At 45.3% G+C, this 17,724-nt stretch overlaps 1 protein-coding gene across 2 annotated transcripts in view; it reads right to left on the reverse strand.

Annotated features, from left to right (window-relative positions):
* LOC147899701 (uncharacterized) overlaps positions 1–17,724 on the reverse strand; it is a 112,331-nt gene that overhangs the window by 81,630 nt on the left and 12,977 nt on the right. For both annotated transcript variants that reach the window (XR_015541471.1, XM_087378700.1), the window contains exon 6: positions 16,230–16,419. Coding sequence is in view for 1 of the 2 variants with exons in the window: in XM_087378700.1 (XP_087234826.1) it covers positions 16,230–16,419 (190 nt within the window). In the remaining variant the exon portion in view is untranslated. The remainder of the gene's footprint in view (positions 1–16,229; positions 16,420–17,724) is intronic.

Here is a 17,724-nt window from a genome sequence, read left to right on the forward strand (position 1 = left end):
AGAGATTGTCAAGACTTCTTTTCAGGCTTTTGGAAATGGCTTCACTCATGCCTAATCCCAACTTCGGAGAGAGTGGGAAATTGGATGGGAGAAACTATCCCATCTAGAAGGTAAAGCTCAGAAGTCACTGAGGTGAGCCCATCCAATCTTACACTCATGGGAGAAACTATCCCATTTGAGGGGCTCTAAAATCACCCAAGGGACAGAGATGAAGCCCGAAGACTCAACAGATCCGGTAACAAGTGTCGTGACACCAGCAAATCCGATGGCAGTGGGAGATTGGACACAAAGAGACGTGGAGGCACTCTCCATGATATCGGCACCACCGCAGATTCGGTCATACCCTACTCCCATCTTGTGATACGACAATAGAGGCCACCTTCTCTTAGGCTTCTTCTTGGAGTAGTGGAAGACCAAGCTCCTCAAATGTTGTTGGGGTAGTCTCCTCAAATGTTGTTGGGGTAGTCCATTGACCTGCTCTCACTATCATGATGAATCCTTTGAAGCTTCTAGGAAGAGAGCCAACTACAAGCATGGCCAGCAAACTTGTGTCCACCTTGTGACCAACTGTCACCAATTGGTCCCTCACAAACCTTCATCTCATTGAGATGGTCATGAATCTGGTCCCCTTCCTCCATACTCATGGTGACCAATGAAATGGAGGGATGTAGATCAATAAAATTGCATGCAATGGCTCCAAGAAACAACCAATGAATTTACATAAACAAGGCCAAACTACATAGTCATCCTCATCTTTAACCTCCTAGCATCAACTACAACACTCCCAATAGCTACGGGAGATGAGCTATCACTACATGTTACCTTTTAAGTCCCTCTAGCTATCCTTTCGAAGATGAAATAATGCATTGGCCATGTTATTTTTCCTCAAAATTTTCAACCTTGGACCATGGTTTGATTCCCAAATCATTACACTTTTGCTCTATGAACTACGCTGCTCCATCTGCGTCTGCAGATCTCCTACCACACAATCCTCTGCTACTGCCGTCGCCTTTGATGCAGAAGCCTCTACATACTTCTCCAAACAAGGGGCAATCGTTTCCTCTTAAATTATTACCCTCTACCCTAGTCTACTTATCCCTTGTCCTCCTCATATGGGTGCTCCGAGTGGGTCAATGACCTTTCTAACAGCATGTCCATAACAAAGCCAGAAACAAATTGGATTCAAGAAGCAGGAAGTGCATGTACATCAGATACGACGACAAGTCCAAAGCTTATTGGCTATACGGTAAGGACACACAAAGGGTATTGGTCAGTAGGGATGTAGTCTTTCAAAAGATTGAGCCCTATCTAGACAATGAAAACCAGAAAGATCTAATAGTGAACTACACGTTAATGGTTCAAATCAAGATGATTCATGAGCCAAAGACCTTCAACAAGGCGAAGGACATCCCTAAGTGGTGAGGAGCGATGGAGACTGAGATGGCTGCCATTGACACGAAACGCAGGTGGGATTTGGTATTGGCCAGCCAAGCGAAAGGTGATTGAAAGTTGGAACCAAGTGGATCTACAAAGCCAAATACAAGTCAAATGGTACACTTGACAAGTACAAGGCAAGGTTGGTGGCCAAGGGTTACTCACCCTGCACAAGTTAAAGGCCTAGATTATGATGAGACCTTTGCACAAACAGCCACAGATGGAAACAATTCGGACATTGATAGCACTAGCTGCCCACTAAATGGCTTGTCTACCAGATGGATGTAAGGCCTTCTTTTCTCAATGAGACTTGGAAGAGGAAGCCTATGTTGAGCAGCCACAGGGCTTTCAGACCAAGAGGACCATAATGTGCAGACTAAAGTAGGCACTCTATGGGCTGAAACAAGCTCCATGAGCAAGCATGGTACCAACGCATTGATGACTACTTCTCATAGATTGGTCTTTCTCGATGTTCACCAGATGCAAACCTTTACCTTCATTCAGAGGGGAGCAGGACAATGATAGTGATCCTTGAGCAAATGAGCATCTCATTCAACGTCTAGGGATTGAGACACATTGAGTCAATGAGAGGGTGTGTACTGCAAAGTGGAGTCCTAACTCTGCACAAGAGGCTGTAGCATTGGCTGCAGATGGTGGGTGTGCATGACAGTGCTGCAGGACTGCAGCAGCAAGATAGGTGCCTATTTATAGGCCGCTGCTGGGTCAGATGTTTATAGACGAGGGTCGGCCTGGTCTGGTCGCTGAAATTCACTGACCAGGTTGGCCTGTTCAGGGCAGGTTACTGCCTAGATAAAAGAGGGCATTCAGCCCATATTTCACATCCCGCTGAAGCCCTTCCTAGAAGGCATGCAGGAGCAGACATAGGATGCCTTCCTTTGGTTTCATACTTCAGTTTTGTTCAGTCCTTTCATACTGTATTTTGCCAAGCAATCTGCTAGATGTTTGTGGCTTCATTCTGAAGCATTCCTGCCACTCTTGTGGTGACAATAAACCGAGATAGTACCATTGCTGCTATGTCTTGTGCAATTCATTGTTGTATGTGGGTTGACAATCACGGTATTGTTGAGTGTGTATTGGAGAGAGCCGGTCTTTGTTATCTGCTGTGCACAGGTGCATGATTCAGCACTTTAAATTCTGACAGATACAGCCAATACAGAGTATTTCTGCTCCTTGTCATCAGCCACCTTCTCGGTAGCCTCCAGCATACCTCTCCCATAACACATGACAAAGGGCTAATCAAGGGGCGACAGTTGTAGATTTCAGATATCTTTCAGAGATATCAGAGCCCACCAGATCCTAGACTGATCAAGGCTAGAGTACCAATGTAACATGTCGTCATGTGGGAATAAGAGCAACAATGCAGCCCACCACTACCCTATCCTATAGGGAATGTATAACTTTCTACTATGTGTCCTCTCGGAAAGGAAGATCTAGAGGGCTATGGTATCGAGGGAACTGCCATGTGAGCCCCCCTGGCCCGACCAAAAGGTCATTGTCTGGACCACTATCTCCTTTCTCAAACAAGAACCACCACTTGTTAGTAGCGGAAAAAAGGGGAGTAGATTGGGCAAGTACACACGAAATGCCCCTCTGTCTCCATCTCCCCCAACATGCATAATCTGCACATCCGTTGCTCTCTAGGCGTACCTGTGACTCTCCCAGGGCATGTGAGACTCGTCTATCCTCCAGATACTATGGTCTGATGATCACTCCATCCTCAAATACTCTCAAAAATTGGTCGCAACAAAACTGAATCTTGGTGGAAACTCCTGGTTCCCCCCTCCAAGTCCATGAGGTGTAGAGCTGGAATAGGTCCAACCATATAATACGGTTGATCTCATTCCATGGGACCAAGCGATCAGGGGTATCCAAGCTAAACTGACAAGGGAAGAGATGGTCCATTTGAATACCTTGGATGCGAACCCCACTCTCAGCTAGTTGTATATATGACTCCGTGCTAACCTCAGAAGTCTCCCTCTAGGTAAGGGCCAGACCCTAGAAAGACAAGTGAACGTTTGGTAGATGCATCAATCTGGAGTGGTACCATGGCAGAATCTACCTGTACGATCTGGTGGGGGACTGAGGGCTTACTCTAAATACCCCTGGATCTCATAATCACATGCAGCCTCTCGAAGTACCACCCCTCAGTCTCTGATAGGTCACTCCCCTAGAAGGGCGTTGCGTACATGGATGTCAGCCTCACTGGTGTGTTAGATAGCCATCCCTTTGTCAAGAGATCCTGAAAGCACTGCCGCACTAGTCGATCTACAGTCCTTGTCCTCGTGTGAGTCGTGCCTTAGCTGCGTGGGTCATCGTGAAGACTCACCCCGCAAAGACTGCCCCTAGATAGGGGTACGAAATAGGGGTACGACACTACAATTTCCATTGGCTCCCATCGGTAAGTGAAGCTGTGTGAACCTTGGCTTTGCCAAAATTGATTATCAAATCTGAAATGGTGTCTCTATAAGCCTGCTGCTGAAGAGGATAGAAGGACTATGTCATCTGCATACACAGTATCTGTAACATCAAATTGGCTAGCGACGATCCCTCACCTCCTAGGCGGTCAATGAAAGTCCTAATCTCATCAGTTTTTCTAGGCATTTTCACACGTGTGAGCTTTCAGGGCTTCTCCAAGCTTTTTTGTCTCACCGGAAACTTCTTCCACGAGCTCCTGCATAAATAACTTGATTTCGGAGCATCTGAACCCTGCTGCAACTCTGTACGGACCCTTTTTCTGCAGGCGGCTCCACACATGTGAGCCGTACTGTCCATACATACTGTACGGACGACTGACAAGTTCATAAAAGCTGTACGGACGATTGACTGACGCATTTAAGGCTGTATGGGGCATTTAAGACACCGCCAGTCACACGTGTGAACCGTACGGGTCTGTTGCTGATGTACAGATAATTTTCAGACATTTATTGCTGCATTTAATGCCCTGCTGCTGCAGTACAGACAGCCATACACCACACGTGTGAGATGCAACTGTTGTACGGTTTGCCTCGTGAAGTGTGCCAGCATTTCCGGGCTGTTGGTGAGATCAGTTTTGCTACTGGAGCACCTATTGCAGCCAATTTTGGCATTTGGGCCTTGCTACAGTATTTTAGGACATCTACTATCACTGACTTTGGAGTCTGGGCCTTGCTGCTACACTTTGGAGCATTGAAGGTCACCATTTTTAGCATTTGGTACTGGTTCTTGCACTTTTGAAGCCACATATTTGCTGTTCATTTAGTATCTGAGTTGGGACAGCAAGCTATTTGTGTAGTTGAAAGCCTTGAGGCTTGTGCAGTCACTAGTTCTTGCATTGAGAGTTGTCTCTCTCCTTTTTGCCTTTGTCCATTATGCTACTGCTTCTATATTTGCATCAATGGCTAGCAACAAAGATGACCTTTTTGGAATGCTTGGGGCTGATGACAAGCTTGATGGCACCAATTATCCCATGTGGTCATACATGATGGGGCATGTTTTGGTTGCCAAGAATTTGTGCTACTTCAAGTGATGGTTCTAATGCTACTTCTAGAGCACCTGCAGCTACTATTTCAGGTACTTTGCCTCCTACACACGAGCAGATTTAGTGGGATGGTCGTGATGCCAAAGCACATGCCTTGATTGCACTTTCAGTGAAACGGGTTATTACCCTCACATCCGGTCTTGCAAGACCGCTAAGCAAGCATGGGATCAGCTTGCCTCCTTGTATCAGGTGCGGAATGAGGCAAGGGTTGCCTATCTCCACAAGCAGTTGAAGGACTTCAAGCATGACTTCAAGCATGAAGAGGGTGGTAACATGGATGCCTATCTCACTAAAGTGAAAGATTTGAAAGAGCAATTGGCCAACATTGATGAGATTATGCTTAATTCTCAGCTTGTTTCTAATACCCTTGATGGGTTGCCTGATTCTTGTCAAGGCTTTGCTACTACATTGAGGTTGGTTTGCAGGTGGCAATGCCAACCATTTCTCATTTGACCAGCGGGTGGCTCTTCTTCTTCAAGAGGAGCAAAGTCGTGCAAATCACAATGCTTCTATGGCTAGTGATAAAGCCTTTTCTGCCCGCCATAAAAACAAAGGCAAAGGCAAGGTTTCAGCTCGTAAACCCCCTCATTCACATGCTGATCATTCACATGGTGCCTCTTCTTCAGGTGATAACAAAAAGAAAAAGAGATGTAGCTATTGTAGGAAACTTGGGCATGATATTTCTAAATGCAGGAAGCAAATTGCATCTGAAAAGAAGAAAGAAAGAGTCTGGTCTTGTAGTATCTGGTTCTTCTAGTACAGAAGATCGACATGAGTCCGCTAATTTTGCACAAGACTAGCATTGGGCTTTCTTGGTTACATGTTAGTATAACCCCGATGTTCATGATGCCTTCATGGTAGTTTCAGATGTTCATGATGTCTGGTTCTTTGATAGTGGTGCTAGCAAGCACATCACTTCTTGCAGAAAGTTATTCAGCTCAATAGAGCATACATCTGAGGCGAGCAGTGTCACATGTGCCAATAATGCATCATATACTATGAAAGATATTGGGCAAGTTGCTCGTACTTCCGTCTCTGGTGGTATTGTCACTCTAGAGAATGTGCTTTATGTTCCAAGCATTCGCAAGAACCTCATTTCTATTTCAACCATAGTTACATGTGGCTTTCAGGTTCCTTTTTATGGTGTTAGATGTGTAGTGTATGATGCTACACATGCCTTTACCATGGTCTTGACTGGCACATTGACTAGAGTCTTTATAGACTTCATGCATATGACAAGTGTTTGGATGATGTTGCAAATGCCTTTGCTCTTGATTCTACCATGGCAGATACCTATTTGTGGCATGAGAGGTTTGGACACCTCAACTTTGGAGCTTTGGTAAAGTTATATAAGGATGGTATGGTTGTTGATCTTCCCAAAACACATATGCCTTCAAAGCATGTTTGTAAACCATGCTTGCTTGGTAAGATGCACCGTGCTGCGTTTCCCAAGGATGGGAGAGTTGGTGCCTCACGCAAGCTTTATATGGTTCATAGTGATGTTTGTGGACCCATGAGGGTTGCAGCTCTTGGGGGATTCTTCTATTTTGTCACTTTTATTGATGACTTCACTAGGTACACTTGGATTTTCGCCTTAAAATCCAAATTTGAAGTTTCTTCATGCTTCAAGCATTTTATTGCCTTGGCTGAGAATGAGAGTGGGCTGCACATTGCTCACCTTAATACAGACATGAAGGGTGAATACATGTCAAAGAAGTTTGGTGTTTTTTTGGCTTCACGTGGCATACATCATCGATACACGGTACTTACACGCCTCAACAAGAAAGTTGAATGATAAAGCTGTCAAGTGCATTTTTATTGGGTATAGCTCAGAGAGGAAGGGCTATAAGCTCTATCAGCCCCGCACGGGCAAGTGTTTTGTCAGTCAAGATGTTAAGTTTGATGAATCTACCACTATGCCTTTGCTGGACTGTCAAAAACAGCCCGCTGTTGATGCCCCATATGTCTTTGACAACTTGCTGCCTTTGTTTCCGTCCGATGCTTGTGATGATGTTCCCTCTGAGATTGTACCTCCTCTATCTGTTGATCATTTGTAGCCACATGTGCAGCCAAATATTCAGCCTGATATGCCTCTCATTGATCAGGACCATTTGAAAGACAACAAACAAGATACTCCTCTACCAGCCCATACAAGAGCAGATGTTCGGAAAGAGCATGCTAGTTTTGTTGCTTATGCCTTGGTTGCTACAACATGCAATGAAGAGCCATTATGTCATCAAGATGCCTTTCAGAATGATTGTTGGTTGAAGGCTATGCAAACTGAATTGGATTATATCCATCAGAATAACACTTGGGAGTTGTGTGATTTGCCTCTTGGCAAGAATGCCATTGGTACTAAGTGGGTTTATAAAATTAAACGGAAAGCTGATGGTTCAATGGACCATTACAAAGCCCTTCTTGTTGCTAAGGGCTATGCTCAGCAGCAAGGCATTGACTTTGAGGAGACTTTTGCTCCCACTTCCAGGATCACTACTATTCGCATTGTTACTGCCTATGCTGCCCGCTTTCATCGGGAAGTACATCAGCTTGATATCAAGACAGCTTTTCTTCATGGGCATTTGCAGGAAGAGGTCTATGTTTCCCAACCTCATGGCTTTGAGGTTGAAGGTTCTAAAAGCAAGGTATACCGCTTGAAGAAAGCCCTTTATGGATTGAAGCAGACACCTTGGGCTTGGTATTCCAGGATTCATACTCATTTGCTCACACTTGGCTTTCAGAACAGCCCTACATTTACATCCGCAAGAGTGGGACAGATTTGCTGATTTTAGTCCTTTATGTGGATGACATGCTTGTCACTGGGACACGTGCTAAGCAAATTGCAGATTTTAATCTTGATTTGCAGAAGACATTTGCTATGTCTGATCTTGGTCTTTTGCACTACTATCTGGGCATCCAATTTGCTAGCAATGAGGGGGGCATTTTGATGTCACAATCCAAGTACATTGGACAGCTTTTGCAGTGTTTTCAGTTTGAGGATTGCAAGCCAGTATCCACACCATTAGAACCTGGTTTTCACTTATCTTCTGAGGATGGCAGCGGTACATGTGATGTCACTCTCTATCAGCAGGAAGTTGGTTGTTCGATTTACTTATGCCATACGAGAACTGATCTACAGTATGATGTCTCACAGTTGAGCAAATATATGCACAACCCATCTATGCACCATTGGCATGCCGTGAAGCGTGTCTTCAGATATCTCAAAGGCACTCAGCATTTAGGCCTTCTTTATGGGGCTGATACTTCACTTGTCATGCATGGATTCACTGATAGTGATTGGGCTGGTTATTAGGACACTTGTGTATCACATAGTGGCAACTGTTTCATGCTTGGTACTTCATGCGTTTCTTGGTTCAGCAAGAAGCAGAGTACGGTTGCTACTTCTAGCTGTGAAGCTGAGTACAGAGCAGCCTTTATAGCTACACTGGAGTGTATTTGGCTTTGGAAGCAACTTGCATATCTTTATGCATGTCAGAGTGCTCCTACCGTCATCTTCACTGATAGTCAGGGTGCTTTGGCTGTTGCACAGAATTCTATTTTCCATGCTCACACAAAGCATATTGAGGTTCACTATCACTATGTCAGAGAGCAATTATCAGCAGGCGATATTCAATTGTCTTATGTTCCCACTGAAGACAACTTGGCCCAACAACCTCCCACCTAAAGGCCAATGTGCCTAAAGGGGAGAAAAGAATAAAAAATTACAGCAATATACAGTTACTGTATACAAGACCATAAAATAAGAATGGTCTCATCCTAATCCCATGATGTGGCGGCAATGTGCAAACCACTCTGTAGGCAAACTCTTAGTGAGCAAATCTGCAGGATTATCATCAGTATGCACCTTCACAAGCTCAAGTCGCTTGTCTTCCAGTACCTCCCTGATGAAATGGTATTTCACATCTATGTGCTTGGTCTTTTGATGAAAGACCGGATTCTTTGCCAACATGATAGCACTCTGACTATCACAATGCAAAACTGGCATATCTCCTGTAATGCCCAAATCTCCCACCAGCCGAGTAAGCCATATTGCTTCCTTGCAAGCCTCAGTGGCTGCAACATATTCAGCTTCAGTGGTTGACAGTGCAACGCATTTCTGCAACCGAGACACCCATGATATAGCACCTCCTGCAAATGTGAAAATATAACCGGTAGTAGATTTCCGGTTATCTGCATTCCCTGCATAGTCTGAATCTGTAAAACCATGCACCAATGCATCCTGCCTACCATAGCATATGCACAAGTCTTTGGTACCCTTGAGATACCTCAAGACACCTTTCACTGCTTCCCAGTGCCGCTTGCCTGGATTTGCCATATACCTGCTGATGACTCCCACCGCAAAAGCAATATCCGGACGAGTGGCAACCATGGCATACATCAAAGAACCAACTGCACATGCATACGGAACCTTGGACATTTCAGCCTTATCATCATCTGATCTGGGGCTGTCCTTACTGCTGAGTTTTAAATGTGGAGGCAACGGGGTACTAATAGACTTCCCCCCCTCCATTTTAAACCTCTGCAGTACTTTGTCAATGTACTCCTTTTGTGACAGAAACAAAAGTCCCTTGGACCTGTCACGAATAATCCGCATGCCAAGAATATGGTTTGCATCACCCAAGTCTTTCATGTCAAAAGACTTATGCAGTTGTTTCTTCAAAGCACTAATCTCCTGCTGAGATTTACTGGCAATCAGCATGTCATCCACATATAGAATGAGTAGCATCAAACTGCCATCCTTTGCCCGTTTGGTGTACAAGCAATGATCGGTCTCACACCTATGATACCCTTGGGACTGCATGAAGGCATCAAACTTCTTGTACCATTCTCTTGGCGCCTGCTTGAGTCCATACAAGCTCCTCTTGAGCTTACACACAAGCTGCTCTTTCCCTTTAACAGCATATCCCTCTGGCTGACTCATATAGATCTCATCATGGAGATCTCCGTGAAGAAAAGCAGTCTTCACATCCATCTGACATAAATCCATGTCCTGCTCTCAAAGTAGTCATCTTGACTACAGGGGAAAAGATCTCATCAAAGTCAATGCCCTTCTCCTGCTTAAATCCCTTGGCAACCAATCTGGCCTTATACCTCGGTAAAGCATTTGAATCCACTTTGACTTTGTAAACCCACTTACATGGCAAAACCTTTCTGCCTGCAGGTAGCTGCACCAAGTCCCATGTATCATTTTGAAGTAGGGAGTCCATTTCTGACTGCATGGCTTTCTCCCACTTCCTTTTCTCTGTTCTTCCCATAGCTTCCTTGAAGCTGGAAGGCTCACCACAATCTGTCAGCATGATAAAATCAGCCACATTATTGGCTCCTGGAACAAACCTGTCAGGAGGCCGTTGTACACGGGTGCTCCTCCTAACAAAATGTTCCGGATTAGGCTGCTGTCTAGCCTGTTCGTCATGCATGACGGGTGGCTGTACCACCATATTTGGCTGTTCTACAGCCCCATTTGCTGGCATATCCAGTGGTGCATCATTGGCAAAATTGTCTGGCTGATTTTCAGCCTGTATACCCTCTTGAACAGGGTTATCTACAGCAGCCTGCTGCTGCATATTAATGGGCATTCTTTGCTGTCCGACATCATCATAAACAACCCTCCTGTATTCCACAGGTTGCACAGGTTCTTTGTGTACACTATCCTCTTTAAAGATGACATCATTGCTGCGTATAATCTTCCGTTTGACGGGATCCCATAACCTGTACCCCATTTCACCTTCGTCACCATAACCCATAAAGATGCATCTGGAAGACTTTGGCTCCAGTTTGGTGCGCAGTTCTTTGCGTATATGAGCAAAGCACTCGCAGCCAAACACACGTAAGTGCTTATATGAAGGTGGCTTGCCAGACCACACCTCCTCTGGCACTTTCAACTCCAAAGCCTTGTTCGGCGACCTGTTAATTATGTGAACTGATGTTTGCACGGCTTCTGCCCAAAAGCCATGGGGCAATGCAGCATAAGACAACATACATCGAACCTTCTCCTGAATAGTTCGATTCATCCGCTCACTCACACCATTTTGAGATGCATTATGAGGGGCTGTGAGTTCCTGTTTAATGCCCTTAGCTTCGCAAAACTGTACAAAAGCATGTGACACATACTCACCCCCATTATCGGATCTGAGGCATTTCAGCCTGCGACCTGTCCGATTCTCAACCTGAGCGACAAACTTCTTGAAAGCATCTAAGGCATCGCTTTTATGCTTCAAGAAATAGACCCACACTTTGCGTGTGGCATCATCAATAAAAGTAATGAAATACTTTGCACCCCCTAGTGATAGCTGTGGCATCTCACACAAATCAGTGTGCACTAGATCAAGCGGTGCTCTATTCTGGGGAGTTCTCCTCTTATGAGGAGTCATAGAATGCTTTCCAAAAATGCAATGATCACAAGTAGGCAAATCTGAAAATGAAAGGGACGGCAGATAACCCAAACGTGACAGTTCTTGCATTCCTTTAACGGACATGTGTCCCAACCGGCTATGCCACAATGAAACCTTTGGCAGCTCGGTTATGGCAACAACATGATTACCTACACTGGAAACATAAAGAGGGTACAAGGTATCACCCTTATAACCCTCAGCCACTACAACCTGGCCATCAGTAATCACCCATTTGGAATCCCCAAATGTGGTGTGGTAACCAGTGTCATCCAACAAGCCAGTGCTAATCAGATTTTTCTTGATTTGCGGCACATGGCGAACACCATCAAGCATAAATATGCGTCCATCAGGGAATACTATCTGTATACTGCTAATCCCTGCAATCTGACATGCATAGTTGTTCCCAAGGTGAACAACTCCATGAGTACCTGTGTAGGAAGTAAACCACTCCCTATGAGGAGTAACATGAAAAGAAGCACCTGAATCTAAGAGCCAGGTGTGCATGTCATGGCCATCAATAACCAATGTATGTGCAATTACAGCAGAAGAGCATAAAACATCATCCTGTCACTTTCACTGTCTTCTGCTGCAACATTCACTGCATCCAAGTCATCTGCCTTGGCCTTGCCTTTGCCTTTGCTTCCACTGCCTGCATCCTTTACCTCAGCCTTCTTGGCTTTCTGATCCCGTATAAACTTGAAGCACTTAGACTTCACATGTCCCTTCTTGCCACAGTAAAAGCATTCAATATCCTTTTTGCCTCAGGACTGACTGCGGGATTTGGACTTTCCAACAGATCTCCCCTTCTGCTGAGTCCTGCCTCTTTCCTGTACCTGCAAAGCATTTGAAGACTTGCTGCCCGCATTATTCTTCCTGCTCATCTCCTCCATAAGGAGAGAGCTCTCCACATCAGCATACATAAGAGTGACATTTGAATTAGACAGGGTGGTCTTGAAAGTGTCCCAACTCTCAGGGAGGGTACACAACAAGAAAGTAGCCTTGAACTCCTCATCGAGGTTCAATCCCTGTGCAATAAGCTGTGTAAAGATGGCATTGAACTCACTCAAGTGTGAGGTCATAGCTGTACCTTCCTTCATGCGAAGATCAACAAGCTTCTTCAACCAATAAACATTACTGGCTGAACTCTTTTGGGCATACAACTCTGCTAGCCTCTGCCATAGGCCATAAGAGGTCTTTTCAGCCTGAACATTGAACACAAGAGAATCACTGAGAGTAAGCATGATAGCAGCCCTCGCGGACAAATCTAGCTCCTCCCACTCATCATCTGACATCCCAGATGGCTTGACACCCTTCACCCTTATGGGCTTAGAAATCTTCTTTAGCAGAAGTACATTCAAACACTGTTCTGCCCATAATGCATAATTGTGTGCCCCTTCCAATTTCTTTATGTTCAGAATTGATGATTCACTTCCCCCTGATGCCATATCAGATAAGGAAAGTACCTGACTCCCTGTAAGTCAAAAAAAATGACTGAATAAAATTCTGATTTGTCAGAAAAAAACCTGCTCTATCAAGAGCCAGGAGCACTCACAATAGTGCTGTTTTTACTGTCAAAAAATCTGCAGCAAAACAGAAAATTTCCCTCCAGTTACTGTACCTTCTAACACACTGTACCGTGCTCAAATAGGCATAAAACAGTAATTTCAGAATGCTGCAGCTGTTCCACAAGTGCTTTATCAGTGCATCATCAGCTGACGAAGCACAAAACACTGCTGTCCTGGACACTTCTCCCACCTCAGATGAGGTATTGCACTGATTTTATATGCATAAACCACTTGTCATACACTGTTTTGTTCACTGAAAAGAGGCTCCAGACACTTCAGCCTGTCACAAACCTGCAACAGAAAATGGGACAAATCCCAAGCAATCACCCTTCTGCCAAGGGGATAAAAGGCATCTGAAAGTCTCAAACAGTAACTCAAGTGCTCTCAAGCAAAATCTGGGCAAAAGCCCCTTGATTTGACACCTGTACCAAGTGAAAAACACCTCAACACTGAGGTAGCATACAAAATACAGCGCTCTCCTGGCACTTTCACCTGACAATGCAATGCATAAACAGCCCTGTGTACACAATAACAACACAGATCCCAACGTACAAACACTGAAGAGAAAATCTTTTGAGCACTGTCAACGATGGACAGTTAGGGACCGAGTAAACTCGATGCGCCCTGGCCAAGCGTGGCTCAACTGAGATTTTTCAAGGTGTCGTAGACAAAATGTGACCTGCAGAAATGTCACTGAATACACTGCTGAAACAAGACCAATGTGGGCATTCTGGCTCCACACTGCCTCAAGGCATACACTGCATAAACTGCCAGGCAAAAGCCCTTTGAAATTGTCACCCAAAAGCTGAGATTTGCACTCAGCAAAAGCATAAAAGCCCTCTGCAAAATCAAGGCATTTGACCTTCCCGAAGCAAAATAACTGTGCAACCACCACACTGTGGCACTAGTCACCTCAAGCACGAGGACCTCAACCACACAGTTTTGAGAACTGAACAACCGGGAATGAAGAGCGAGTGCTCTCTTTGTTTCCTTCTTCCACCAAAAAATAACTGCTGTACCTGCTGTACTTGTTGTACCTGTTGTACCTGTACAAATCCCAAAAAAGAGATTCGAAATGCACCTTCCCTGACGCAGCTGCCTCCCTGACGCAATCTCCCTGACGCAGTCCGTACGGCGACGGCCGTACAGTACGGCCGCCTGTACGGTGTCCGTACGGCGGTACGGACGGCCGTACGTGACCGTACAAATCGTGCTGCGTATGCGAGCGCCCCGCGTTGCCTGCGCGCTGATCGCGCGCATCGCCTGCGCGATGCCCTGAGGCTGCCCCACTGCAACCCGCGCTCGCTACCTGCGCGCTGCCCTGTTCACCCGCGTGCTCTGCCTGCGCTGCCCCGCTGTGAGCTCGCTGCTGAGGGCACGAGGCCCGAGGGGATAGGGAGTGGTAGAGGGAGAGGTAGGCAGAAGTGGAGAGGGAGAGAATGAAGGCTCTGATACCAGTTGAGAGGGAAAGAATGAGGGAGAGGAACGACGGGGAGAGAGTGAGAGAGAGGGGAGACACAAAAGATGTGGGTGTGAAGTGTTGAGCCACACCACAAACTCATAGGTTTTATTAGGATTAGGTTTTTCACCCTATGACTGTCTTAAGACAGCCATAGGTGTCATATCTTTAATAAAAGGGTGGCAATGTGCCTTTACCCCAACAAATGTCTCATTTACTGATTTGAGTTCTTCTAGTGCCTTGTTTAACTTCTAATCCTTTTGTGCTTGAAGGGATTTGACCTGCTCTTTAATTGTGTTCCATTCTTCATTTAGGGGTGCCTCAAATTCTCCCTCTTCCCATTGTGTGCATGCCCTCAATGCGTCATTCTCCACTTTGAGAGTGGCAATTTGGGCCTCTAGCTCCTTGATGAGTGAGGCATGATGGCTGGATGTTTCCTCTATTGTTCGGGTCATATCCTCTTGCATTTGACTTATACCTAGATGAATCCAAGAACATTCCCAAACTCATCCTCTAAAAACACAACATAGTGCAGTTTCAATCTCACAATAGTCACTCATAAGATTGAAAACCATAAACTCCATCACGCATAGCAGGGACTAGCTACTATGACATCCCCACTGACGTCATCAGCGCCCAACAGCGGGTGTAGACCATAGTATAAAAATATGCTCTCTCACATACAAATCCACACACCCACACATACTTGAGCATCCATTTATACAGTGTCTCCGTACTGAGTTTCTATCGGCACTCCGGAGGTGAAGGGCAGCTGATTTTTCCATTGTGCTTGCATCTCCCCATTTGTTCACGTTCTTCTGCATATGATCCCGCAGCCTTTGCATGATTTCATCTTCTTTGCGAAATTTCCCCTATCCTTTTTTGTAGTCACTCAAAGTCCATGTCATGCATCTTACAAATATCTTTAAGTGTAGATGGACATGTTTTGGCATGAGAATCATTCACCTTCTACCCGTTTGTCCGAATGACACTGTATTTCCTCTCCTTTTCTCCTCAGGTGCCCATTTTCAAGCTTCAAGTTCTTCTTTTTTGTTGTATATAAAAAATTTCTGCTAAATCTGAGTCATTGCACTTACAAGTTTGGTTTCTTGCAGTCCACAAAGACCTCGTTCTGTTGGCAGTCCAGAGGAGAGTTGATAGCCTCCTTTCTCGGGATCAGCCATATACAATGTGGATAGATTCTTGACTCGTCTTGCTGTTTGCAGCTCCAGGGTGCACAGGAGGGACTCCGGGGCTTTTGGGAGTGTTGAGAGCATTTAAATAGCCCCTAGGGTCAATGTGCCTGTTGCACAGTCTTCAAAGGGCCTAGGTCTGCAGCCAGCAACTGGGGCTGCTCCCACAGCAGCTAGGGCTCACACAGCTAGGCGGGGGCAAGAGACTGTCCCGCGATAGGTCCAAGGGTGGCGCGACTGGCGCAGCAGCTTCAAATCATGGCACGACAGCTGCACTAGTGGCACGGAAGCAGGATGGACGGCCGGGGAGAGGCCGGGAGGGCGGGGGGCGCGGGTGTGGTTAGTAACACCTGCCAAAACAGCCTATGAGACCGGAAGCTTCAAAACACCATGATCAAAATACCTCTCATGGGACAACTCCTAGAGTGTCTAACACCCTCTATATCTGTAGTGCAATCTAAAAATCTGAATATAGAAAACTAGAATAGATGGAATATGCATAGCATGAAAGAGAGAGAGAGAGAGAGAGAGAGAGGCCCTCATAATATAAATTTCGCATAGCTACCATATCATTGCCATTTACCTCACAAACTGACAGTAAGGGCTGTTTGTTTGATTCTACATACTTACCTCTTGTTCTTGCTCTTCCAAAGGAATATTCCTGAGGGCTTCTGCCTGATCGCACTGCATAGTCTTTAAGTCCAAGTCTTTGTATTTCTCTTGTAAATCACCAAGTTGAGATGTACACTTCTCTAGCTCTAGCATGTTGAATGCTCCATCTGTAGCAGATAATTGGAATACCTGTTCCGGTTTCAAAACCCTATGATGCCAACAGCATCAATAAATGCATTATATCAATAAGATAAGATACGGAGAATATTATACGCAGTTTTCACATAAATCAATTCTAACACGCACGTTCGCAGCATTACGATCTGCCCTCCCTCAACAGGCTCTCAAGAGTCAAGCAACCCACTTGCATCCAATGTCTCTTTTGCTGGGCCTTCATATACAGGCCCATGCAGCCCACAAGGTAAATATGTGTACGAGCTGTCTCAGTCAAGTATGAACGCCAATACACCATGATAAGCTTCATTCTATAGGTTGGATATCTCTAGCAAGTATATACACTCATAGAAACTTTGTTCATTTGAACATTTCGCTCTCTAGAAGTAACCTAACAATGGAATATTGGTTTACACATAATTAAACCCCAATCTACCTCCACCCAAAAGCACTCATGCTATAAAGCAACAATAGACCAAATGAGAGGCACAAAGATGAAATGAACCATATGGCTACCAAAAGAGCTCTCATGCAAAGATAGAATTAATTACAAGCAAAAAAATCCTAAAGGACATGCCTTTGGGTGAACCCTTAACTCTAGATTGCCACACCTTCATGACATAGCAAGACACCCATTAGACACAACCAAAATACAAAACCATTGCAGCCCAACATTCCCACCTTTAATATTTACTTTTTTATGGTTTATAACCAAGTTGGGGGAGAGGATATTCTAGAGTAAGAGCCCGCCCCCTCTCCAAAGGCAAGGATGTTGTAGTAAGGCTAGAGGAGCCGCCAAAACTGAAGGGAAAAGGAGAGAGACAGAGGATGTTGACGCTTCGGTTCCCTCACCCCAGACTAACTCAACAGAAGGTGCTCGGTGTTGACCCAACCCAGTGCTGTGCTCGATGAAGATGCCTTCTCTTGCAGTCCTAAGGCTAGTGTGCTCGGGTGCAGAACAAAGGTCAACATATACACTCGTAGGAGTGTGATGATTGGAGAATACCGAGTCGCGCACAACTAAAGGATACTTAAAAGAATGCAAAATTGGATCTTCAGATGGTTGGTTGATGCCTGATATCGTTGCAAAATTGGTTGTGTAGCGCTAGACCTAGCTGACCCGCTCCTGCCACTTAGTACCGGGGTCTTTTTACACAGATCGCGTATGTTATCCCACATAGACTTGGCCTCTATCACATGACCGCTTATGAGCTTTTCGAGCTCCCGCAAAAGGTTACCATAGTACATAGGAAGCTCGGGCATGGATTCTGGCGGCAATCAACCAGCGCTCGGTCTTGAAAATATTGTGTTGGCGTTGAGCGTGCTCCTCAATGAATGC

Source organism: Dipteris shenzhenensis, chromosome 8 (genome assembly GCF_047967505.1).
Source record: "Dipteris shenzhenensis isolate YYH24624 ecotype China chromosome 8, Dip_SZ_1.0, whole genome shotgun sequence".
In the NCBI taxonomy this organism is placed as follows: domain Eukaryota; kingdom Viridiplantae; phylum Streptophyta; class Polypodiopsida; order Gleicheniales; family Dipteridaceae; genus Dipteris; species Dipteris shenzhenensis.